The sequence below is a fragment of the Plectropomus leopardus genome, chromosome 3, assembly GCF_008729295.1.
Source record: "Plectropomus leopardus isolate mb chromosome 3, YSFRI_Pleo_2.0, whole genome shotgun sequence".
Lineage (NCBI taxonomy): Eukaryota > Metazoa > Chordata > Actinopteri > Perciformes > Serranidae > Plectropomus > Plectropomus leopardus.
Window position 1 is genome coordinate 22,181,641 of NC_056465.1, and position 26,643 is coordinate 22,208,283.

The following is a 26,643-nucleotide window of genomic DNA, read 5'->3' on the forward strand; positions in this document are numbered from 1 at the left end:
CTTTATTGGGAAATGCTACATTTGTGTAAAAAAAAAAAGGCCTAATTCGGAAAACCCTAACAAATATGCAGTTTAAACAAACAGTATCAAATTCAGAGTATTGTCATATGTTAAGTAATAGTGTGCATGTAAATGCAGTCAAAGAGAGGAGAATGCAATGTGTGAATGGAGCCTTCGTCTAACGCTGAGGTCCTGAACTGTGCCAGATCTCAGGTCAGATGAACAGAATGCTGCTACTGCTCTCCGATTTAAATAATGAGGGCGTTTAGCGCTGATTATAAAACACAAAGATGAGAGAAATAAGGGCGTCGCTTCACTGGTGTTAATTTCCCACCCTGCCCTGATCCAAGGAGCAGAGACACAACTGAAAAGCCGTCACCGTCACGCCAACGTAAGGAAGTACAATCACCAGGCGAAGCTCTCCGCACTCCCTAACTTCACAAAGAGCCCAGTCACGGAGAGACTTGATAAATCTGAGATAACAAACACTAAAAGACCTCAGCCCCAGCGTGATCTGACCAGAGAGACAGCAAACATGGAGACAAACACACATCAGGTGCACTTCCACCCACAAAGACCTCATCCCCCTTTTATAAAGCTTTTTTTTTTTTTGGTTATTTCTTTTTTTTGTAACTTTTTTGCCGTTGTTGTAGTAAAGTTGCCTCGAAATATTGACAGCTCTCAGTGGGAACGGGTTTTATAAAAAATGATGCAGTGAGTTGACAATATTTTGGGGCTTTTCTCCTTTCCCATCCACACCGAGCGAAAGTTCATGGGGGACTGGAGGTCTAAGACACAGCGAGCACTGATGGTAGACTAGTCTGATTTTTGGGGCTATAAAAATAAGAAAAAAACAAAAAAAAAACCTGAAAGAAAACCTGTCAAAACAAAATGCTAGCAAAGCTTCTGATGAAAAATATTACAAATATGAACTATTTACAAAGAAAACATCAATATGTCATATATTATATATAAAATATTGGTAAACAAATACCAATATTCCATATATACTATATATATTATATATATTTATATATTTCTATACCCACTAAAATATATCAAAGCAGCAGCTATTGGTCAGTCTGAGGAACTCTTTTGTCCAATTCTTAACTGTTTAAATATCCTTCAGCCATATAGTGAGGACACAGAAATAAAACTGAGAAAGAGAAGAGGAAAAGAGAAAAGAACAATAAAAGCAAATAAATTAAAACTATTCACCAAACACCCGATGAATCTGTGTGTAGTTTGGAATTCTGCAGAACAAAAAAAATAATAAAACAAAAACAAAACAAAAAAAAAAAACCATTCCTCTAGGAATAAGATGTTTGTTCTAGGATCAAGTCTTTGAAAGTCATCCCACCGTTTCCAAACTGATTAAGTCATTGTTCAAAAGGAAATTAGTATAAGCGTTGATAGACACTTGTCTTTGTTTATAGGCCACGTACAAAAAGGCCACTATCTGAGTAACAAGATTTCACTTGGAAAAAAAAAGCACAGAAATGTGGAAATGCAGATTGGTGGGGAGAGAAGGAGGGACGAGTCTTGAGGAGATTGAGCAAAAGCAGCCTTCTTGGTTGTCTAAGGTTTGTTGTGTTCACAGTTTTTTTTTTTTTCTCTGTTTCCATCACAAGGAGTCCTGGAAACGTGGCAATAGTGAATAAAAACAATAGATAGGTAATATGGTAATAGTCCGATGTGTTGTGGAGGAAGTTAAAAAAAAAAAGTGTTACACCATGTTTGCATCCCTTGCTTGCCTGTGTGCGGCAGCCATGAGGAAGAAAATAAAAAGTCCTGAGATCTGTGTCGTTTTTGAAGGGCTTCTCCAAGAATAAGAAAATCATTAGAAAATGACGAGAGGAACATGAAAGATACACAAGAAAATGGACTGGAAGAGAAAGGAGGATGGGAAGGGAAGGTTTAACGAGTTCTTTAAGGAAACAGGAAATGTTAGGAAGGGCTGGATCTGGGCAACGATAAGATTCGTCCGTTTTTCTTGCCACCGTTCATGTGTGTGTAGGGGACGTGCTCCTCATAGTTCCCCCTCAGGGCCACCGAGGGCCCGCTGTCCCTGCCTAAGCTCTCCTCTCTCTGGGAGTATGACGACGGGTCCAGTGGGATGCTCTCCATGTTGTCCAGGTCCAGGTCATACTCCTCTGTCTCGGGGACTTTGTTCTCCTCACTGTAGAAGAAGGAGACCTCCTGGAAAGACGGGTGCAGGTCCTCCCGCAGCATCTCGATGATCTCGTGGAACATCGGCCGCATCTTGGGGTTGTACTGCCAACACATCTGCATGAGGCTGTGCCTGAAAGAGACGATAAAGAGACATTAAAATGTAAACTTCCAACGCTTGCCTCGGGTATCACTCCTGTACTGTGTTACATTCTGTCTAATTTTATTCTTATTCAATGAGGCAGTCGACCGCCTGAACATACTCAAAAACAGAGGGAGCGCTGACAACTTTTCCAGACACATAATAGGCCCCATGAGACAAAATGTGTAAGTTTGATGTAACATAAATGTATGAAGACGTTTGTAACGGTACAAGTTTTAGCCTCAGATGAAGACGGTAGAAACCTTTAATGCAGCAGGAAGCAGTAGGAAATGACCCCAGGTTTACAGTTTGACACTCTTTTTATTTTTTCCAAATTAAGCTATCGTAAAAGTTTTGAGAGATCAAATTATCTTCTGTGTCAACGTGTGCTGAACACATCACTTTTGGCATAAGAAGCGCAGCTGAAACCTCGGCTGAAAGTCGGCTTTTGTTAACGTCGGGCTGTCAGCGAGCGTCTGTTATAGGGGTCAACTGATATTGGTTTTTCAGGGCCGATACCAATACTGATTTTTAGTAGTTAATGAGACTGATAACCAATATTTGGAACCGATATGCATTTACAATAAAAAATTACATCTTTCTGTCAGTATTTAGAATTTGGAATATAACAAACTTCAACACAAAACTACGTTTAAAAGCCTTTGGCAAATGTTTTATCAAAACTGAGATTTTCAACATCATATACAGCAAGTTCGCTGCAACTTTTTTTATAAAGTCAAGTGAAAAATCTAAACAAAAAAAAAAGAAGGAATAAAAATAGCTCTCTGAGGTTTTACAAAGTAAAAGTTCCTCCCATGCTGACACTTTCTCTGCACTTTTTAATTAATTTATGTTTTTGGCAATCCTTAAAATCAAACGCCGACGCAGACAATCGGCAGACAGATAATGTGTCGACCGCTAGTCTGTTGCCCAAGGTTTTGTGGTGCGTCCCGCACTGTGGACATTGGTCGACCCTCGCCAGCTTTATTTTTGCTGATTCAGCATGCTGAATTGGCATTGCAGACGACAGAAACCATTGATGAATGAAATCGCTGTGACTGGCGGCTCAGCTCAGTGCTCGAGGAGAAACATGAAGTGTGGAAAGAAAACAAACAGCTAAAGTCGAGAGGGCGTAAGGTCGAAACAAACTCTTTATATTAGGCAAGATTAATTCTTTAGCCATTAAGCTCTTTAGCAGAAATGTTTTTTTAACTGTTTGTGTTATGTTCGCTGGTGCATGGTAAATATCCTTTGTTCTTTCAACATAATGTTTTGCTTTTTTAATGTGCTTACTAGAGTCTTGAATCTGTCCTATCGGTCTTCAGATTTCCCTTTTTGAACTACAAACTACCGCTGCCTGCTGCTGATGGCAGTTAATCTCCTGGTTGGCACAGAGTGTGCGTGCTAGCTGGCTGTAGTCTTTGCAGTGTGTTTAAACACATCTTTTTGGGATAGACACAGTTGATGTGAGGCAATGCAGCAGTCGGCCTTCATCACCATTAGTTCTTTGATGTTGGTTTGCTGTATTTTGCCTTTATAGTGATCATGTCTGTCTGGGTCTGTAAGCAGATGATTAGTATGACTGATGTTCTTTTCTTTCCTTTGTTTTTACGCAGATTACTATCTAATTGACATATGTACATGTATTACTTTCATTTATAGTAATGAAAGGACAGCTTCACTATACCCTGAATTGTATTAACTGTTTCAAAATGTTGGACAGCTGTGTCATAATGTGACTGGGCGGCTTTGACCGCAGCTGCTGTTCACCGCGTGCATTTGTTTTCTTTCTCCATCCCTAGCAGCCATTAGCTGATAAAACTATGTTTTTCATTGAAAAATATGCATTTCGCTTCCCCGTCATGATTTCAGCGTGCGCTTGGTGCCAGCCTCAGTTAGCTACACCGTATCACAGAAGTGTTTTTCCATATGTCATCAGGAATGAAAAGAAAATGAACTCTAAAAGGGGACTACTTGATAACTGTTAGTAAGTTAGATGAACAGCACTTGTACCGGAATGATTTTGTCCCAAACTTTTTGATCCATACAGGCGGCTGTTCACTGTGACTGTGATCACTATAAGCTGTTTTCACTGTGTAATCAGAATGGTGTGACTAAAAAATAAGAGAGAAGCCATTGCAAGGACACCTATCTGAGACACACATTATCCAGACGAGATACAGTTTGAACTCACATCCTCTCTGGGCAGTTCTCTGGCCGGTCCAGGTATTCTCCATCCATGACAAACTTTAGAACCTGTTCGTTGGATAAACCCTGGTATGGCTGCTCTGCTAGCGTACTGATCTCCCACAGCACAACGCCAAATGACCTGCAACACAATAAAACAACACAACCACGTGATCAAAACGCACCTGCGATGTGATCAGCAACGCAAAGCGCAACAGCTGCTGAGACTCACCAGCAGTCAGAGTGGGCAGTGAAGACTCCGTCCTTCAGAGACTCTGGAGCCATCCACCTGACGGGAAGCAGGCCCTTCCCTCCTTTACGGTAGTAGTCAGTCTCATAGATGTCTCGGGTCATGCCAAAGTCTACGACAAAAAGAGAGAGACGAGAGAGAGCTCAGTGTACTTAAACTGTTAAATGAACTGAGTTAAACTCGCTATACGAACAACGAGGAGAACAAAACAAAAACAAGCCAAAGCACCTCCAATCTTGACGGTAAAGTCCTCCGCCACCATGCAGTTCCTGGCTGCCAGGTCTCTGTGGACAAACTTCTTGGCGTTGAGGTAGGCCATGCCGTCTGCAATTTCTGCCGCCATCTGGATCATCTCCTTCAGCGTAGGTGGCGGACGGCCTGTGGGGTTGTTCTACAAAAACACACAAAAAAACAGTCGGTGATGTGTTTAAATGTCAAAACTGTTATGATTATCTCCATCTGAAGAGATGGGAAACATGTGACACATACCTCAGAGTCTGGCCTGAGACTGCGCAGGTAGCTCTTCAGGTCGCCGTGGGTCATCAGCTCCATCACGACCAGGGTGGGCTGACCTTTAGACACCACACCTAACAGACGCACCTATATAGAGACAAATAAAGAAAACAAGTGGTTTGATATCAAAAATATCTGGTAGTGTATGGATCATAGCTGTGTTGTGTGGCTGCAGTATTTCTGCATAGTACTGATTTATTTGATGTCATGTTTATTGATATTTCTTCCTCTTATTGATATTTTTACTTTGCAATCTGAGATTCTTAAAAACCCCATTTTGTTTTTACCTCACCTACACATGTTAACTGTCTTTTGTCCCTTTTCTGTTTTTTTTTTAAATTTATATCTAAATGTGCAAATAAACTATAAAAAAAGAAAGAAATCACATTTGTGAACAAAACAATACCACCCATACTTTGACTGACTAGAAACACAAGTAAACAGTTCTTAATTATAATGAGTCAATTAAAGTTCAAATTAGATTTTCCAAAGAGTTTTGGTAATTTACATTTGAGGGAACGTATATAAAAAGGACAATTCCCGCCCTGTTCATCATCAAATGTGGACATGAATAGCCTTAAATGTGTGGTGAAAGGGTTAGGGTTAGGATTTTAGTTTGATCACAGCAGACCCAGGTCAATCTGCTGAGGATGAGGATGAATAAGGAGGAAGAACGCCAATGATGTTAGGTGTTTTCCGCTATGAGTTCAAGTTTTTTTCAGCTTGAGGGGTTCAAAAATGTAAGGCACACAGAGTGAAAACATGCACTCAGGTACGCAAAAGCAACAAGCAAAATGCTTCAACCATTACAAAATGCTTTTACCCCTGGCTGCTGAAACAGCCTCTGTCTGACTGTGGCCGAAGAGAAACATTCTCGCTGTTAACCAGGCAGACAGGATAACGCATTTATAAACTGACTCTCTCTTCATCTGTGGGTAAATAATAAAAACCTCCCCCCTGCATCTTAACGTGGTTTTTACAGCTGACAGCACAACATATGGCGATTTAATTGGTGTTTAGTAGGCTGTTAAATGTAATAATATCAGAAGGCACAACTGCTTACCAAGTGTGAATATTTGTTTTCGGAGTCAAACTGTGTGTCAATATGGGAGCGTCAACACAACAAGCGAGTCATGATTCTGTGAGTCATACATGTTCATGCCGGTTTCAACAACATGAAGCTGTAATTCACGAGTGCGTGGAGAGCTGTTTCGCTGTGTGCTGAGGATGTGAAGCGTTTTGCAGTGTCGTACCACATGGTGACAGCTGAAGGCCTTCATCACAGAGGCTTCGTTGAGGAACTCGATCCTCTCGCGCAGGCTCGCCGATTCATTGACAGTCTTGACGGCCACGCGTGTATCCGGGTCTCCTTTGATGATATCCTTGGCGATTCCCTCATACACCATGCCGAAGGAGCCCTGACCCAGCTCTCTGAGCACCGTGATCTTGTCCCGCGGCACCTCCCACTCATCAGGAACATACACTGAGACAAACGAGACAAATCACCATTATGTTTGGGTGAACATTTACAAATCGTCATGTGGTTCAACTTGTCTTTGTAAATGCAGAGAAAAAAGCACATCGTGTTCCCGCTCTTAGCAGTTTTGTGAAGAAGCTCTTCTTACCGTCGTTGGTGCTGATGTACTCAGGGTTTGAGGAGGCGATAAGAGGTCCTGTCGGGCCTTCTGTTTGCCTGTAACACAACCACAAACAAGCATGTGAGACACTGAAAACTGCAAAAAGATGACCTTCCTGCAGAAATGCAAAGTATTCAAACTGAAAACCCTCTTCATCAAATCCTACTATAGTTTAATAAAAAGATAAATCTGCTCAGGGTGGATCTTCCTGATTGCCAGAATGAGATCTTACCTCTTCTTGAAGATCACAAAGACACCACCTCCCACAAACAGCAGCAGGATGAAGCAGATGACTGGACCCATCACGATCCAAATTAAACCTGGATCAGCTGTAAAAAAAAAAAAAACACCGACAGTGATTGGTCATTTTATTTTGAAAATTGAAGATAACAAAAAATAAATAGCAGAGCTGAAATAAGCCTTGGTTATTTGACATCATATAAGATTTCTGAACAATTATTTAAGATGTTGATGAACATGTGAACAATGCATGGCATGCAAGTTTAGTTAAGACTTACGATTGGGCATAAAGAAGTACGTGGTGTCTGTAAAAGAGCCATTTCCTGCCAAGGAGGTGGCGCGTACTCTCACGCTGTAGTTTCCAGGCTGCACAAGAGAAAGCTTCGTGCCACCTGACTTGAGGTAGGCCGGCCGTGAAACACAAGCTGTGTGAACCTGGGGGAAAAAAAGGAAGACAAAAAAAATGTAACCATGAGAAAACACGAGGAATGATAAGTATGAAATGCATACAGAGCTGCATTTAACACTGATTCTTGGCTTTTCACAAATACTCAAAACTGCACTGAAACTTTGTTTAATAATGATATAACAGTAAAGAGCCTATTAAAAGAATGAGGTATTTCAGATTCAGTGTCCAGACCAAAGACGATATGAAGAGCCAGCATCCACAACACAAACTCACACTGGGAAGCATGTCACCGATGCTTCCCACACATTTTCATGGACAAAATTTCAAAACTTTTCCATGATTTTTCAAGTACCCATAGTTTTTTCCTTTCCCTACTTGCCTATAACTTTAATCTCAGCTAGTTGGCATACATGGAGGGAGAGGCAGAGCGCAGGGAGGAAATGAAGAAATGTATGTGATAGTAAACAAATGTCACACATCGACATGTAACAGAGCTACGTTACGTCGACGGCTTCAGAAAATAAATTTGACGTTACGTTACATTACTTGAAAGGGTATCCAGGGAAGACTAGTGTTACAATTTTATTACACAAAACAAAATTTTCCAAAACTTTTAATAATTTTCATTTCCAGGACTGGAAAATGTGACTGTCACCCAGTCAGTTGGAGGTCTGTATAAAAAACTAAAAATAAAAAAATAAAAAAAAATGTGTTTTTTCGTGCCAGATGCCACCACTGTGCATTAAACAAAATAATTAACAAATCAATTAATCACATGCAGCAAACATGATTTTAAGTAAATCCAGATCAGTTTGCTTGAGCTGCAGAGTGTGTGAGTGAGTGAGTGGTGTGTTTTCAGTGCGGTGCAGGAGATGTCGTCTGAGATGCCCGTCCGTCTCTGCCACTGCATTCTAGTCTTCCTTCCTGCCTCTGTCACTATGGTAACAGAGCTGCTACTGGCTCCTAGGGTCAGGCAGTGCAGCAATGAATAGCAATGAGAGATGAATTCTCACATTTTCAGCAAGTAAACAACAACAACACACACACACTTACAGAATCACACCGTCACAGACGAGCACTTCCGCGCACAGACACACAGAAATAATAATATGCAAACACACACGGCAGAAAACGTCAACACACGCAGTGGAGGCATTGGGAGTTTGTAAACAAATATTTCCTTTGTTCCTCTCTCCATATAAGGAACAGACAGGATTCAAGTGTATACAGAAAACCTTTCGTGCCTGCCTCCAATCCCCAGAGTCTTCCCACATCACTCCTGTTTCTCTCTGCATTTCTTCTTACCTTCATCCACGATTTCTCATGCACCTGTCTGCTCTGTGAGCCTCGTGTTTCTCCTTCCTACAGAGCGGATCAGGATCATTTCTGCTGTTTATTTCCCCTCCTGAATCCTGTGTCCTTCAGTCTGGGAAACCTCTTTGAATTCATATTCAAAGAGGTATTATATTGCCGCTGCCAGGTTGATTTTTAAATCTTGCTGCCTGTGTATAAATCATTCTGTGGCTCAGCGCCCAAATATATCTCAGACATGCTTGTGACATCTGAACCTTCTAGGATCCCTTTAGGATGTCTGTGGCCGCCCTACTGACCGTCCCAAAAGAACAAGACGTGGTGAGGCAGCGTTTTCTTATCGTGAAGCACAAACCTGGAATAACCTCCCAGATGATGTTAGACAAGCCTCGACTCTAACAAATTTTAAGTCAAAGCAAAAAATGTTTCTTTTTTACACTGCCTGCTTCACCTTGTAATGACTATAAACATACTTTTCAACTTGATTTTAATGAAAGCTGCCTCGCCTTGCCTTATTCCAGCATCCTCACTCTCTAAAAGTTTGGTTGATACTGACCTCTGTGTCTCCAACCTTCCTGTAGAACACCTCATACAGGATGATGAGGCCGTTTGGGGAGCGAGGTGGACTCCACTTTATCATCACATAAGGAGGCTCTCCCGTCACTATCTCATGGGTCACAGGGCCCGGGATGTCGTCTGCTTTCTCTGCACGGACCGGACATTGAGACAGTACTTAACACGTGTGCAGTACAGCACTCTGCATTTCCACACTGTTGTTAGTTGGCAACTTTGGTGTTGTTTTTTGGGTGAATTACGTTCATTTTTTTAACTGTATGAGTTTATTCTGATCACCTTCCTTAAATTTGTAGGGAGATCTCTAGGGGGGTTACCAAATGCATTTTTTAACAACTTAAAATGTAAGAAGAAGGTGCTGCTTGGCTCTGATGGCTGGTCTGGCAGGTGCTCTTTGATGACGTAAAATGCAGATCACAGACGTCTGAAATTGATGCAGACAATGATGGGGAAAGAACAAGGCACTCCCTCTACAGGTGGAATTATCTCAAATAGTCATTCATGAATTATAGACAATCTAACAGAGAAACGTGTATTGACTTAAGGGTCTGAGAAACATGAAGTTGGACACGTTCTGGACGGCACGGGAAAAATAGACAACAGTCCAACGGAATGACAGGACTGTAAAATGAAATATGCATGACGGTACGTTGTGATGGTGATGATGATGCCGTATTGTTTGCAGAGAGTGGAGGAAAATATAATAAGTAACATTATTTTATGTTTATTATTTTATGAAAATGTTCTAATAATGTCCAATAATTGTTCTGATCGCCTGTGCTTTTTTAAGACAAGCCATGAATAATGATCTGCCTATGAGGTCTAGTATATGACCAATATGCAAGTATGCAATAATGCAAGTCTGTCAAAAGCACATGCCAGTTGCCAACCAGGATATCTTGAAAAAAGTTTGAACAAAACTCATCATAATAAAGATCAAAAAGTTAGGATTTCCTGCTGTTGTACTAGACTGACTTACTTTAACCTGCTGTAGGTGTAACTAATAGGTGAGCATGTATGAATGTGAGATTTGCATTTGTTCTTACCCTCTGGCATAGTTCGAGCACTGACATAGGTGGCCATGCTGCAGCGTTTGAGGTCTGTTGGATGGTTGCAGGCCATGATCTCGATCTTATAGCTGGTGAAGTGGTGCAGGTTGGAGATGACTGTTGACTCCTTTGAAAAAACTTTCAGTTCCACCTGAGCAAAAAAAAAAAAGAAGTTATTCTTCCAACAGTAATTTGTGGTTTCACTCAAGCTATATTGTACATAAAACCATTTAGTTTTGTTGGAAAGGCTAATTTTCCTCACATCATGGTCATTTAAAAAATAATTCCATTAATAATTACTTAAGCACAACATGGTCAATCTTTCACGAAGAATAGCATCTTCTTTTGATATCCCGAGGCTGAACCGGAACATGCTCTTTCTTTGCTTTTTTTCTGGTAGTCAAATAACTTTAGACAAGAACAAAAGTATGCTTTTAATTAGGGATGTCCCGATCGGATCGGAAGGATTGGTATTAGGCCCAATTATGGCATTTTGAAATCATCGGGATTGGTTATTTTCAGCACGTGCCCCGCCCGATCCTTTGTTTGTGTCTGCCATCACACACACTTGTTTTACCATAATGCTGTAATAAGTAGAATTGTGACTTTTGTGATTTTTATTAGATAAGACAAGTTATAACACTCCTTTGAAGTGAAATTGTGATTATATTACTCATTTATAGTTATCTACTTTTATGACAAAGCTACACTACCTGGGTTTGAGAGGAATTTTTGAAGACACATTTTAGTTTGTTTACTTTAGTATTTTGCTGAATAAAAACATTTGCACTGAGTGAAATTGTGATAAGAGCCATATAAACATATTTTAATTTTTTTAATTTTTTTTTAACTTTGTTTTTTTGTAAAAATAAAAATAAAATAAAAATAAAATAATAAATTAAATTAAATAAAAACTCTTATTTTTTTCTTGTAATGCATTGCATTAAACATCAAGCATATACTCTGAATTAATTTGAATTACTTTAAAGTACTTGAAGTTTGAATTGTTCAGCTGTATTATCCAGGTAAATACAAGTATTGGATCGGGACTCAGTATCGGCAGACTCGGATTGGGGACGAAAAAAAACTTAATCCGATTGATCCCTACTTTAATTGATTTAGTATGTAAATTAATTATTACAGATGAAGCCAAGGTTAAAAGGTATTTATATAGGTGGAAATCTTTTTTCAGGCAACAGTTTTCACTTTTGTTTCTGCTAATTTCAAGCAACTTGCAAACGTGATCAGTACTTTTTTTCTTATGTTACATCTGCTTCTTAAAGTAATCAGCACATACGTTAACACAAAAATATCAAAGTAAATCTGTACGTAAACTAAATCTTAAGTGTTTGTCACCTTAGATCCCTCCTCGTCTTCGTCTTCTGGGGGGGCTGTTGTGGAGCCGAACGGCAGACTGGGGGCTGTGGTGAGGAATAGAGAGGGTATGGTGGCGTTGGCAACTCCCACTGAGCGCCGGCGACGAGATGGTCTGAAGAAACACAGCAACAGGTAACGCAATTAGCAAAAGTCAAGTAAAATGCCACTGAAAAACTGAAGGAACCAAAGTGAGCTTTTCCTCACACAAGTCTGGATGTGTTATCACATAAGTCAGACGAATTTCATGTGAATCAGATCCTGGCAGACGCAGCAGCAGTGTGGAGGAGGCTGGTGAGGACCTTTGCTCACTCTAACCTTTACAGTGTGTAGCAAGTCTGACTGCATGACATTTCTCCACAAATGCGACTGCCCTGCTGGAAGAGCTACCAACCCTCAACACTGGGTGGTGCCAATGGGCAAGTCCACTTTACTCTCAGGGGTTATCAGAGTACGCCTCCCACAAAGGCCGTGAACTTCAACCAATTAAGACATAAAAGACCTGTAGTGTACCTCCATGTTAGGGCTGTCTATAAACTGGTTAACTATCTTCTTTCCTTTAAAAGTAACCACTAGTAAGTGTCCTTGAGTGGAGCACTTCACCCCAAGCTGCTGCACTGAAGTCTCTTCTTCACTGCACAAGGAAGTGTGGCTAATGCTGAACCGATACTTGCTCAGGTAGAGAAAAAATAACGAAACTTCCTGTATCCCTTTGCGTGATGGAAAAAGAGAGCACGAGGAGTTCTTTGTGTACTTCATTGTATATAGCTGACCTTGGCCGATTCAACAGCATGGGTTCAAAATCCAGCTGAGGTGTGTGTTGAGTTTGAGTGTTTTTGTGTGCGTCCAAATGGCAGTCTTCACTAAGTAAGTATCTCCTTCCTTACTGGCTAATTTCAGGTAAAATGCAACAGCGGGAGAGACTGTGTGTGTGTGTGTGTGTGTGTGTGTGTGTGTGTGTGTGTGTGTGTGTCAGAGGAGAGGGTAGGGGCACTGTGGCCCAGACAATCAGCACCTCCCACCCTAAGCCCCCCACAGTAGTGCCCTGTACAAAAACAAGGGTCTACAGCCCCCACCCCAACATGAAAACACACACACACACACACGGATGGATGAGACAGAGTTGGCACGGAGCTTTGAGACGGACACCATGGTGGCTGGGACAAAGGAGGAGTGATGGATTCTGGCTGGATAGAGGGGCTCCAGTGTTGCTGCTGCGCTGCCACAAACAGCAACTAACAAAGCAAGAAGCTCTAGTTGGTGCTACGCATGGTGACGATAAATTAACTGAATTTTGAATGTATAAACAAAGTTCATCAGAAGTTTAGACCAAAGTGCTGTTGTTGTGTAGCGGGAGCTTCTAATGATGATCGAGATGTCGCTCAGACGGAATATTTTACTTTTTTTTTCCAGGAAGTGTACCTGCTCTCAAAGACTTCATTGTGGAGGTAATTCTCGAAGGTCTTGCGGTACTCTATCTCTTCCTGCTCCTTCTTCAGTTGGTTGTCTGTCTTGGGGCAGGCGCAGCATCTGCCCCCTGAGGTGGGCTCATCTGTTTGGTTCCACTTCTGCTCATCCTCGCCGTCCAAGTGGGTCGGCGTACGAGACGGCAGCTTCATTCCTGGGGAGGAGAAATGGGCGTGAGGGAAAACCAAAGGAAAAAATGTGAAGTGAGTGAGCAGTATCTCAGCAGTTTGAAATGAATGGATCAACCCGTGGATACTGACCTTGTAGGCAGTAGTCGAACTTGTAGAGGTCGCTGTCCTCAGCCTGCTTACGACAGATGACGCGGTAATGGGTAATGTTGCCATTGGGACTGTTGGGAGGCTTCCACTTCAGGATGATCTGAGAGGAGGAGTTGGAGGAGGAGATGGGGTCCAGAGGCACGGAGGGTTCTGAGTGGGGTAGAGAAACATGACAGTCAGGACTTTATTGGGGCTATATGACCTGAGGCCATGTTCAGACTGACTTTAGTCCAGTTTGAAAAAATGCAGCCCCTTATTGATTTCAATGTAGCCAGCCTGGAGACGCAGCAGAGGGCTTCGCCCGAAAACTGCAGGGTAATCTGGTAAAAAAGATCAACACTGCTAAACTTTGGTCAACCAGTAAGGCTCCGTGGTGGCCAATCAAAAGCATGCAAACATGCAATTACTGGCAGATTAATTTGTAGAACTGAATTTCTGCTGTTTAACTCAGCATTGTCACAACAGAGGATAAAATGATTGCTGCAGTGGTGTTTTTGCAGACAGGAAAAGTGGGGAGGAGAAAGACTGCTATCAAGCAAGTAGATGTAAACAATGCAGGGTTGAAAATATGCAGAAAACGTTGCTTATGATTTATGAATAAAGAAATGTATTCAGGCTGTTTGTTTTGCCTTAAGGAAACACAAAATGTGTGTGGGTGAGAAAGACTAAATTTAAACATAACTGTGTTTGTTTACAAGAAAACTCCACAGAATACCTTTTAGTCAAAGTCCAAACATTTTGATTCTGTATAATTAATTCATCATTTAATTGTGAAGGCAGATTTTCTCTACAGTGAAACAGTCTCACATATTTTCAGAACGTCCTTGTATAACTCACTGGAGGCATTGGTGCGGACGTAGATGATCTCGCTCTTGGCTCCCTGAACCTGGTGCTCATCAGAGGCAGACAGTTGAGTTTTGACCATAATGGCATACTGAGTCCAGGGCTTCAAAGGTCGGATCAGGTGCCCCGGATCCTCTGCCTTCTTGCTTTCCGAGGAACGATTTGGAGGTTCAACATCAGCGATCGCCCAGCTGTTTGAGCCACACGCATCCTGACCATCAAACTCTGTCACATTCTTATACGGCCTGAAGCAGATGGAGAGAAGATCAGAGAGAATGGATCAACAGCTAGAAAATAACAGTGAGAAGTACCGACAGAGTTTGTTTGGCAAGGTAATGCAATTTTTATTTAGAGCACATTTTAGTACACATATACTGGGGAGCAAAACAGTTAAGTGCTTTAAAGACTATAGGTAGCATTTTGAGACTGATTCTATATTGAACTGGGGGCAATTGAAGTGATTTAAGTAAAGGAATAATGTGTTGGGTTTTATGTTTCCGTAAGGGCTACTGCGGTCTAAACGAGTTAGTCTTCTTTTTGTTTCTTTCTCTACAGTTGTCTAACCTGGTTGTGATTAAAGCAGCCTCTCAGAGTCACCATCCTCTACCTTTAGATGTGCACTGCAGAGAGCACAAGCTGTACTGGTTGCGTTACTGACATGACTTTCAAAGAGGAGTTCAAAAATAACTCCTGACGTGGTCTCTGTACTCCAGAGTAACTGATTCTAAGTGTGAATGCATCTACATACATATGTCTCTGGTTTTTTGAGCCTACTAGTATCTCAGCCTTGTCTTCATTCAGCTGTAAAAGAGTTCATGACATTAAATTGTTTATATTGATACAGTTTACAAGCACGCTTTAGGACTAAGACCATCACAACACAGCTGTGTGTCATATCAGTAATATGATAGGATAGGATATGTACAAATTAAAAAGCAAAGGTTCAAGAATGGACCCTTGTGGGATCCCTGAGAAAATCTTAACCAGACCGACATCAAAGAACTCGTGGTAACAAAGGTCAACTCTTGCATCCTCTCATGTCGCCTGTGTCTAAGCCAAAAAGTTGATTTCATTCAGTCATGGACTATGCCATCTCCGATTCAACATGCTGTATCAGCGGGAAAAAAGCTGGTGTCGACAAGTGCCAATGGTATGGGACACACCCCAAAAACTATTGCGGTAGACGCTCAACAACAGCCCAACATTGACAAAACGTCACACATTAGTGCATATTATTGCAACGTTACATCAACGGCTTCAGTAAATAAATTTGGCTTTAGGGTACATTATGTGAAAGATTATCCAAAGAAGATTATTGTAACAAATTTACACATAAAAATTTCCATGACTTTTCCAAACTTTCAGTGATTTTTACCAATGCCATCACTTTTCCAGGCCAATAATATGTGATTGTAAAATTCCACGACTTTTTCAGGTTTTCCATGACGGTGGGAACCCTGTTTAAAGCCACAAATGAACACGGATGTCCCACCACTGATTTAGGATGAAAACCAACTAAATCTTGTTATTTTTCGATTAAAATACCACTGACAGCATCAAAAGCTGAGATCAGCAAAGGTCAATCATAATGTTTGCTTATTGTGATAAACTGCTGTCATTTTATTTTGCAATAAATTTTTTTTGTGCTATGATGCAGGGAAATCCCCTGACTGGTCAAGATACTTACGCCTCTTTGTAGAGAACCATAAAGCCCAGCAAGTCTCTGAAGTCCAAAGGCCAGAAGGGCTCCCACTTCAACATAATCATATTTGATGAGGTCTTGATCACGGTGAATTTCAGCAGCTTGGTCTCACCTAAGGAACGACACAGACGATGCTCAGCACATGCCTTTGGTAGAAGAGCTAATGAACATTAGAACATCAAACACCCCACTGCTTCTGAGGTACAGGCAATCACATCATAATGGTTAAAACCAAAGATATAAGCAGCATTTCTGCGCAAAAATCTCTATGAGCTTACACATAAAACTTAGACTTGAAAAATGCACATTACATAGAGTGAGAAAACTGTCTATATAGGCACAGTATTTTATTTTATTCGCACTCGGCTGCTTTCAAGCTGCTCTGCAGTTGACATACTGACAATGTTTCAGTGCAATAGTAAACTATACATCTAGCAAACTGATGAGTGATACATGCACTCAGTTTTAAGAGATAAAAGTAGCAATGTTGGGGTAGTAAAAGCAAAGTAACAGAACATTTTTCTATTTCGACGGAAAGAAATGTGACTATTTTTGGACTGAAAGCATGAAAATAGCTAGAATAAATATTAAGTATTATATAAGTGCATAAGTGTAAAGTGGTTAACATCAAATGATGATGGTCTGGTTCCCTTACATGAGGCTTGGTCCCCGTTGGTGCGTACAGCGATGTCGTTCTTTTGGTTGCGCTCCTTGGTTCCAGTTACCTCCTCCATCTTTTTGATTTCAGACATGCAAAGCTTGGAGTTGTAGTGGAAGAACATACGACCACGCTGGATGGTCAGATTGTGCTTGGACCAATCCCACAGCTCACGCAGGTTCTGGTTGTCCAGTGCATGGAAGGCATAGGTACTAGGAGAGACAGAGCGAAGACAGATAAAGATATTAACACACACTGTTTGTTTAAATGTACCTGGGGGTGGAAAGAAAGGATAAAATACTTACTCTCCCTCAAGATGCTCTCCCCTAATAATTCGTAGCTTGCGAAGAAAGGAGAGAGAGACAAGGGCGTAGGCTCTGCGAACAGTCAGGTAGCCTGTGATTTCCTCAAGCTGGCCCAAACTAGCCTCCAGCTCAGCTGCAATATTATCTGCAGGGAGATGGACATTTGGTCAAAAAGATAGCCAGAAGGTCAATAGTCATATGGTTAGACAAACACACATCAAATGTACAGGTGCATAGACACAAATGATATGACTAGTCCTAATAAAGATAGAAACACAGAGTGATGAAGGGAGAAGGAGACAGACAGGGCCTCTACATGAGGCCCAGCAGGTGCTGCAGTGTAGTAGGACTCACTCCCTCCTCGAATCTTGATGATCATGTTGCCGTGGAGAACAGTACAGCCTCTCAAGTCCTGGGCTGCATTTACAGAGTCGATTGTCTTATTTCCCACGCACAGTTTAGGACACAGGCCTGCACAAGGTGAACAGGTCAACCTGCAGAAAGAGAGTGCACACAGATTAGACCCATCAACCAAACACACACACAAACACACAAAAGCAACGTGTGTGCTAATTCAATAATCACTGGCTGATGATACGACAGGCAGAGAATCTAATCGATGCAGATCAATACAGATAAGCAAGAACATTACATGCATTTGATCAGAAAGAGATCGTTGTGCTTGATACATTCCAAAGCTACAAAACAACTCGAGGCTGCGAGGCTACTAAGAGCTGACAACTGATGTCACAATAGTTCCAAAACACGCCAAGCTCAGTGACACTTGGAGGAGTCACAGTAATATCGCAGAGCAATGCGAAGTTAACAACAAACTGGTTTTTCAGTGAGGGAAAAAAAATACCATGAATGTTTCTGTGTGTAGATATCAGAACAGGAATGACGCAGAGTTGAATGATAAGAGGCAGGAATGCTCATTGACGTGCTGGTGTGGCGTGGGTTGGGACCAGGAATGACACAGCATTTTCAAATAACAAGGCTGAATCTGTTTAGTGGAATTCAACTGAGATATATTTCTTCTACTGCTTGTTTGGATCTGTAGATGCAGGTAACATTCTGATTTCATATTTGAATTTGTGGTGTGCCCACTCTGTTTTTACCTCGTGTTTCTAATGTTTTCTGCCTTCTATATGAGGCAAATATAATAAATATGCATAATAAAAGTACAATCTGTAATTGCAAAAATAACAATAACAAAAGTCAAAGCAATGCCATCACTGCAGTCAGTTTCTTCTGTTAGGATTCCTTCAGCGCTTGTTGTTTTTACCAGGAGCCGAATTATCTCTTCCTCTCCAAAACAAACACAACAGGTTATTAAAACTGGTAAAAACACAAAACAAAGCAGTTTCCCGTTTAAATCTGTGTTTCTGCAACGCTGTTCAGCATGTCGAGCTCAGCTCCTGCTAATGCGTGCTCATCTTTCTTCTTTGATAACTTAAAATACACACATTCAGGTTTTTACCAGGAGACAAATTATCTGCAGCGGTCTCTTCCTCACCAAAACAAACCAGACCAGTGATTTGAACCAGTAAAAACATTGAATAAATATGTTTCAAGCTAATAATCAGTGTTTCTCCAATGCACTTTGGCATGGCAGGGGTTAAAGGCAAGCTGCCATCAATGTCTGCTCAGCTTTTTTCCCTGATAACTTCAGTTCTAGATGTCCCTGTGATAAAAACCCTTCATCTGGTTAAAACTTAAATCAAAAAACAACCAAGATCCAAAAAGTGTACTGTAGAAATATGGCTCAAAACTGACAGAAAACTTCATGACAGCTTCTTGCAGACAACACAAATGTGTCATTTGATCGCCACTGACAGGAGATGGTGACCAAATGACACAGACCGCTTCAGAGATTAAAATTACAGATTTCTGAGATGCCCAGCAGCTCACCTGGTACAGCAGGGACATGTCCTTGCCACAGCAGCCTGGGGTTCGAGTACGACCTCTGCCCTTTGCTGTCTACCCTTCTTTCTCCCCCTTTGACTCTAAAGTCTGTCCTATCAAATAAAGTGAATAGAAAGCCTAAAAAAATAATTAAAAATAAAATAGATATTTCTTTGAGTTTGAACACTGTCAGAAATGTTTGGGATAATGTATATACACAACTCATAAAGTCAAACCATTAGTCTGGTCTTTTCTTGACATTTTAATATGAAAAAGTCACAATTATATCTTTAAAAGCACATAATTTATTTGACTTCACTAAACATCAAATAACAAACACTTTAATAACCGAAGCGGTAGCAAGATGCATGAATTATTTGCTAAAATGTAGGGGCCCTCGAGCTGATCATCTCAAATGGGAGACAATCAGACAGAGCCTTGCAATTCAATGAATGAGCTGATGTATTCAGAGGTGAATCTGTATAATTCTCTCAATTAATTGGATAAGTCCCATAATGAATCCATAGGCTTTTAGGAGTGGAATTAGATTACTCAATCTCTCATCCACATCTGAGCCTCCTTCATTTTTATTAGCACTGAGGGATAGAGGAGAGCGCTTTCCCGTCCTTTTCTTCAATTACGTCTGTCGCACATACAACACACACACACACACAGCACAATAACAGACAACAAAAACATGACTGAAACACCAGCTGCAGCTCCCAACAGGCATTCCTCTGTTTTTCTCTCTCAGCTCCATGAGTGGCGTCCTCTCCCTGCAAACATGTGCTTGTGCACGTAATCTCATACACACATACACTGACTAATGAGGCCTTGATAGTGCTGCCTTTCAGGAAATTCATTCACAAAAGGCAAGCCTTGTCTAGCGAGCAGCCGGGTACACGCCACCAGAAGAAAGGGGACCCGATGCTTCATTCACAAATGAGCACTTTTTTTTTTGAAGCGCTCTCGAAAGAACATAATCCCTCTCTTTAATTCCACTTCCAGCTTTGACATCCCTAACCACAAAGGTCTGCCTAAGACATAAACTAAAATGCTGCTCTTCAGTTGGTCGGTGGCACAGCCTCAACATAACACTTTTTACACTGCTGAGTGATAGCTTTCCCCACTCACCAATGTTTTTTCAAGGTGCTGCTCTGATGTGAGGTGGCTGTGCAACAAGAGCGTTGAGTCAAAGTTGTCTTGGAAAAAAATGCATCCACAGATCAGAAGGGGGCAGGGGATGACAGTGGTTCAGTAGAATGGATTTTGAGACAGTCCAATCAAGGGTTCAAAACTCAAAGTCAAGGAGACAAAGACATCAAACAGCAGCCTTAACAGGCACCTTTTTAAAGCAGCCCCTGTGCCCGGGGAACAGCTAACAAAGGATGCTGTTGTTCGCTGCAGGGACCATGCAAGCTCTGCATGAACTGCTATTTGTAAGCTCACCCCGACTTAATTCTATGTTTATGCAACTCTTATTATAATCCCCCTCTCCAGGAAGCACACACACACAAGTACACACATTCTTACCCAAATCGTGCCCCTGCTTTTCCCCTAAACAGCCAGGCCGTGCTATAGACGCCATTCACCATGGTGACATGAAACATTGAGTCCAAGGGGTGTCGTTTTGGTCCTTGTCTGGCTTTTCCTATCCACCCTGAGCGATCTAAATGAACCGTTACACACCTGGCTCTCCTAGTTTCCATCTTATCAAGCTCTTAATAATTCACATCAATCAGAAGCCAAATCATTGTTTCCGCTCTATGACTTCTGGGTGAGTGGAAACACACTGTAATGATCTCTCAAAACAACAGTGAGAAAAAAAAAAACAGATTTTCTGTGTGTGTCTCTCTCTGTTTCTCCCACATGGAAAATCGTATATTCAGCTTCTCAAAAGTAATGCTCTAGTTGCAGTGTAGAAAGAGAGAATGTTTTGGGCAGTTGTACTGAAAAACACAGACACACAGGCAGACAGGCTGGGTCCAACAGCAGCTCTTAAAGGGACAGTGTTTATCTGTCCAGCTGAACTCTGTGACTCGAGCTCCAGGGTCTGCTAGAACCATCTACAGAGGCCGCAGCTGACGCTTGGGTTTGGTTTTGGGCCCAGGCCTGGCGGAACCAGACCAAGTGCACTCATTCACTCACACACACACACACACACACACACACACACACACACACACGCACACACACACACACACACACACACGCACACACACTGTGTTGTACTACTGTGCTGTCAGAGCGTCCAGGAAAGATGAGAAAATGCTTTTCAGTAGTAACGGCAAAATGTCAAGAGGGGACAGCTACCTGTCTGAAGAAACAAAACAGACACAGTAAAAAAATGAATCCAAATGAAGGATACATGTGCATTAGAGCCTGACTGATTCAGGATTTTTTGGACCAATGTCAATACCGATGTTGGTCAGTAAAAAAAATTCAATATTGATATATCAACCGATATTATATATATATGCAGTTATGCAATGCAGTTATCCCTCTGATTTGGTTATCAAATACTTGTAACAAAAGAAAACTTTGCATATCTCTTTCCAAACAGGTGCGTAGGAGAGGAGCAAGCAGAAGTTTGCCTGATGAAGGTAGTGCTGAAAAATCTCATTCAAAAAATGATTTTTGCAAGATTAAGGGTGCACAGGAGTCTTTTTCTAAGTTAACAAATACTCGACAAAGATATGTAATGGAGGCGGGATTTTTTTAGTTTGACAATAAACTTTATTGTCAAAAAGTTGATTAGTGCACTAAAACAGTAAACTGTATTGGTAATTTACTCACTCTGAATTACAGTATGTTCTGTTAAAAAATAAACTTGGCATGTTGTGCATGTCAGACAATATAAAGCCGATGCCTATATATCTGTGATGGGCCATTATTATCAGTTGACTCATATATCAGTCGGACTCTACTGTAAATGCCTAAAATGTGCAGTTTAGTATTATAGTAGATTACTATATGTAAAACAGAGGTCTAAAGCTTAAGACAAATTAGATTTAGGACATGCCACTCTGAATAAAATTTAAGACGAATTTTACAATTCACAAAAACTGGTGGAAAAAAAACATGAACTGACATCATTTACTTTTTTTGGCAATTTAAAAGTTTAAATGATCTAGGCCTACTTCAAATGTTGAAAAAATGGAAAGGAAGTGGAAAATATGCATTTTAACTTAGAAAAAGTGCTACAGGAAAAAAAATGCAAACCTTTTCCCCTACAATCCTCATGGCGCATGTGTGTGTATGTGTGTGTATGTGTGTGTGTGTGTGTGTGTGTGTGTGTGTGTGTGCGCGCGCGTGCATGCATGCGTGTGTGCGTGCGTGCGTGTACTCATATATACAATGTGTGTCGTCTGCCTGGCTGTCTGCGTGTGTGTCTGGGAGTAGCTTCTGCCAGGCTAAGCCACTGTGATGACGCTTGTTCTTGCTCTGACCAAACCAGCAGCAAAACAGATGCACAGAAGCCATGATGTTGCGACTGCGTCAGAATACCAACGAAAAGAAAAGTCTTGTTTATCACATAATGTGTGCACACATACATCTATACGCAGGCGTACACATAAACAAACACATACAAAGGATGCCTTTCTGCCTTGTGCCTCAGGGTGTATGACTGAGACTTAAAGCAATGTTCTTTTCTGTCTAAGCACCTGATAATCCCTGCAGGCTGGCAGCATGCAAGGGAGAGTCAATCTCTCTCTCTCTCACACACACACACAAGATACATTTTGGAGAAAGTCGTGTTGTGTTGAAATTTCCTTACTATTTCCGCTGGGTGTACTAAAGCTCTGTGCACTTGAGCGTGTGTTATTTACCTAATAAATATATCTCTGTATACATATAATCCTCTCTCTATCTGGACACAGAGGAGAGTTCCCCCTGCCTGCACCTGGAAAAAGCAACCCGACCAAACGCTTTACTGGGAACGAGCTAATGTAGTCACAAACACGTTCGGCACACACAAACACTCCAATGCATGGACGCGCACGCACGCACACACACACACACAAACACACGTATACGCAAAAACATGCACGTACACAGGTATACCAGAAACACACAAACACCATCAATCATCCAGCCACCTGCGGCTTCAAGCGATGCAGCACACAACCTGCTCTTATTAGAACAAACTCAGAGAAATACACCTCTCTGTGCTTCTTTTTAACTCGCTCTCCATCTTTCTTCCTTCTCCACACTCCACTAATGTCGCTATCCATCTTCACACCAACAAAAATTGGTCACGTACTAAGTGAAGAATTCTGTCATACTTCAAACACACAAGACTACTACTTCTTGGTATGTGACTTGGCATATGATAATATTTTTTAATGAACTGGCAGCTCCTGTTCAGTCAGATTCACCTAACCACAAATAGACAACAAGAGTGTTACATGCACAGTCTGAATTAAGCAACTGCCACACACCAAATGCCAATAAATTGTTGGTAATGACTGGTAAAATCGCCAGAAAAATGCACAACAGGAAAACTGGGTTTGCAACAGTATGAGATTTTAACGTTAGGATAACAGTCTTAAAAAGTAATGGGTTTCACGGTATCACAAAATTGTTATTGTTATTATCAGTTACAATGACCCCTAAAGGAATGAAAACCTGGTTTTTCATTAGATAGAACACGTTTTATTACTATAATTGAAAGCTGAAACCATTTTTACAGAACTATATTCTCTAAAGTCTCTCTTTCAAAAATAACTAAAATACAAGTGTGAGGTAAGGCAAGTGGGCTTTAAAACATTTGAAGCCTTCGTCAAAGCCACTCGTAATGAAATTGAAGATAACCAGAACAAAAGGAAAAAAAAAAACAAAACATGGACTGACACCAATTGCTTAAAATCATGTAGAATTTTGCCTAAATATTTACTGTACTGTCTTATTGGTGACATGAATGCAAGGTGAGTTTTTCTTCATTATCTTGAACTATTGTTTCATTTGTGATTTTGCTATGCAATGTCAGAAAAATAAGATGCGTAAAATCCTACTTTCCATGCCTTATCACTTTAACCATAACTTTTCATCAATTCCGTACATAAGTAAATGTACACAATATGAAAACTGTCAACTCTCATATCATGGTAAACCTTGAAACCACCTTACTGCTGCAACCATACTGCACTGTACTACTACTACTTACTGTACCTACTTCACTACCTCTTGTATCAATCTCGCATAAAGGAATAGCTCCGAGCGTAGTGAGTGAGATAGAGTGACAGAGATGTGCTCACAGCACACAGCTGTTGGCGATTGGAGCAGAGAAGAAATTGATAGTAAAGTTGTCAAGTGGTCTGTATGAGTTGAAATGTAATATTGTACATTTCTGCATGTAGACAGGCACATGTGTGTGTGTACAGTTCCCCAACCCCAACCCAAGAGCATTATTTTAAAACATCACTTGCAGATATACTAATAAATTGCCCTTAAGGGAGCAACAGTGTAAAGACTTTTTTAAAAATTTTGCTTTCTTTTATTAGTCCAGCACCTGCCTTAAACGTTTTTTGGATGTGCACGACTATTTTTTTTGTGTGTGTGTGTACAGTACCCTCCCACCCCTCATGCATGGAAATAGGGTGACCTAAAATCCACGCTGTAATTCCAACACTCATATTTACGATGCATGAAATGTTTTTTGTGTAAATATATCAAACATTGTATGACATGTTCATTATATTAAATGATATCTAAATTAACTAAATGTTATTCCTTCATTTAGTACGAAGATTTTAAAATTGGCAGATTAAATTTCTGAGTGGCCGACAAAAAAAAAAACTTTCCTGCCACCTTGGCAGACAAAAAAAAAGTTCATTCTAGACCCTAGTTATATGCAACTTGTTTGTACCAGAAAATGTTTTATCTCCATTGCCCACACCTAGAGTATGTATGTGTTTTTAAAGCATGCAAATAGCAGCTGTTTCAAAATACATGCTTGGCCTAAAACAAATCTGTGTCCTCATCATTTAGCAACAGCTACTCACACTAGATGAGGAAGTAGGAGACGCTCCTCTACTCATGTTTACTACAAGTAAGAATGCTAAATAAGGTCATGCCCTCGCTTGTTGCACATGCAGACAAAACTGTGTGCTAAACAGAAACCAGGTGAGGTCCAGAGAATTTTTTTTATGTTGCTTTTACATTTGCGGCACCTGGCTGACACTTTAATCCAGGGGGAATTCACAATAACATGAGAGGTTCTGTGTGCTTAAGGACGAATGTCTTTAACAGGGATTTGGATCTTTGATCTTTCACCTGTGTCGTTAAAACCACCTTAAACACTGAGCTGTACTGCTACCTCATGCAGCCCTGTAAGTGCACAGGCTTGTTACCCTAACTGGGTCTAAATACATCCATGAAATCCTGAATATTAAACAACAATTCTTATTACTAATTTGCTTTTTTTCACATGAAATAATCTCATGTGAACTCCTCAACCAGACTAACTAAACAGGTCCCAGACAGACTGTAAAGTTGAGCTCAGGTTCCTACCGAATAATCCTTTCAATAAGAAAATAATTGGCTATTGGGTGCATAAAGACCCAGGCACATTATTTCACCCCACTGCACCCTTGTACGCTGTTTCCAAAATAATCAACACTTTAGCATGATTAGAGACATTGCTCCATCCTGATAAAGACTGATTTTTTTATGCAGCACAAAATCCAGTTTGATTAAATGAAGTTCATGGCTTTAATCTGTGTATGAGGCTATTAAAAAAACTTTTCTAAACTGCTGTGGACAACTATTTGTTCTTTAATGTCAGATTGGGAAGGCTTTGACTTGATGCAGCTGTGTAATCACTGAGAACAGAATGTGATGGAGGCTGTGAAAACACACCAGGAACTCATTTATGGCAACTGAGATTAGAGGACTTATTTGCATATGACATTATGCAGTCTTATGCCTATATGGCAACTCTGTATTTGGTGCAACCGAGTATATTATTTTAATACTAAAACACATTAAAGCTATCAGCTTTTGTTTATTCATATGATATTCTGCTTATGTTGTGATTCATACAACTGAAGATTCAGATGAAATAAGATTACTATTAAAATCAATGTATGAAGTACTACTGACAGCAAATTACCTGCATCAATCAAGTTTTTACAAAAGCAGGCTAACAATCAAAAAACAAATAAATATATATAATGTTATTTAGATGTTATATTTTAATCATTCCTTAACAGACAATTATCCCCTAATGCCTCAGTCTGGTGTGTTTCACATTTTTATGATTTTTGTGGCCCTTTTCTGAATACTGCAGAGATTAACAGAAAATACAGCCAACCTTATAGTGAATAATAAGAAGTGGTCTGCCTTGGGGGCTATTAATTGATACTGCGCTGAATTGTAAACCTGCATGTTTTAACAGCTACACAGCGCTGCTTACGTATGACAATGAGGCAAACAGAGGAGCAGATGATATTTTGCCCTCTTCTTTGCACCTCTGCTCTCTTTCCATCGTGGAAAAATACTCCTACCTTTGTGTTTGATCAACTTCCAGACATTACACTCTCTTGTGTGCAGCTGTTATTGAGTGTGTTGAGTGACCACAATCCACTTGCTCTGCTGAAGTTGCAGAGCGATGATTTGTTGTGGGTGAC

General features: G+C 40.7%; 1 protein-coding gene across 1 annotated transcript in view; it reads right to left on the reverse strand.

Moving 5' to 3' along the window:
- Nucleotides 1-1,000: 1,000 nt before the first annotated feature.
- Nucleotides 1,001-26,643, reverse strand: part of insrb (insulin receptor b) — a 103,751-nt gene continuing 78,108 nt past the window's right edge. The window contains exons 5-23 of the mRNA XM_042516744.1: nt 17,462-17,601; nt 17,108-17,252; nt 16,800-17,014; nt 16,130-16,256; nt 14,437-14,687; nt 13,582-13,749; nt 13,277-13,475; nt 11,837-11,969; nt 10,478-10,631; nt 9,415-9,563; nt 7,417-7,573; nt 7,131-7,227; nt 6,887-6,954; nt 6,515-6,744; nt 5,238-5,348; nt 4,977-5,139; nt 4,731-4,860; nt 4,506-4,640; nt 1,001-2,302 (exon numbers count right to left, since the gene is read on the reverse strand). Coding sequence (XP_042372678.1) covers nt 1,948-2,302; nt 4,506-4,640; nt 4,731-4,860; nt 4,977-5,139; nt 5,238-5,348; nt 6,515-6,744; nt 6,887-6,954; nt 7,131-7,227; nt 7,417-7,573; nt 9,415-9,563; nt 10,478-10,631; nt 11,837-11,969; nt 13,277-13,475; nt 13,582-13,749; nt 14,437-14,687; nt 16,130-16,256; nt 16,800-17,014; nt 17,108-17,252; nt 17,462-17,601 — 3,127 coding nt within the window. The 3' untranslated portion in view covers nt 1,001-1,947. The remainder of the gene's footprint in view (nt 2,303-4,505; nt 4,641-4,730; nt 4,861-4,976; nt 5,140-5,237; nt 5,349-6,514; nt 6,745-6,886; nt 6,955-7,130; nt 7,228-7,416; nt 7,574-9,414; nt 9,564-10,477; nt 10,632-11,836; nt 11,970-13,276; nt 13,476-13,581; nt 13,750-14,436; nt 14,688-16,129; nt 16,257-16,799; nt 17,015-17,107; nt 17,253-17,461; nt 17,602-26,643) is intronic.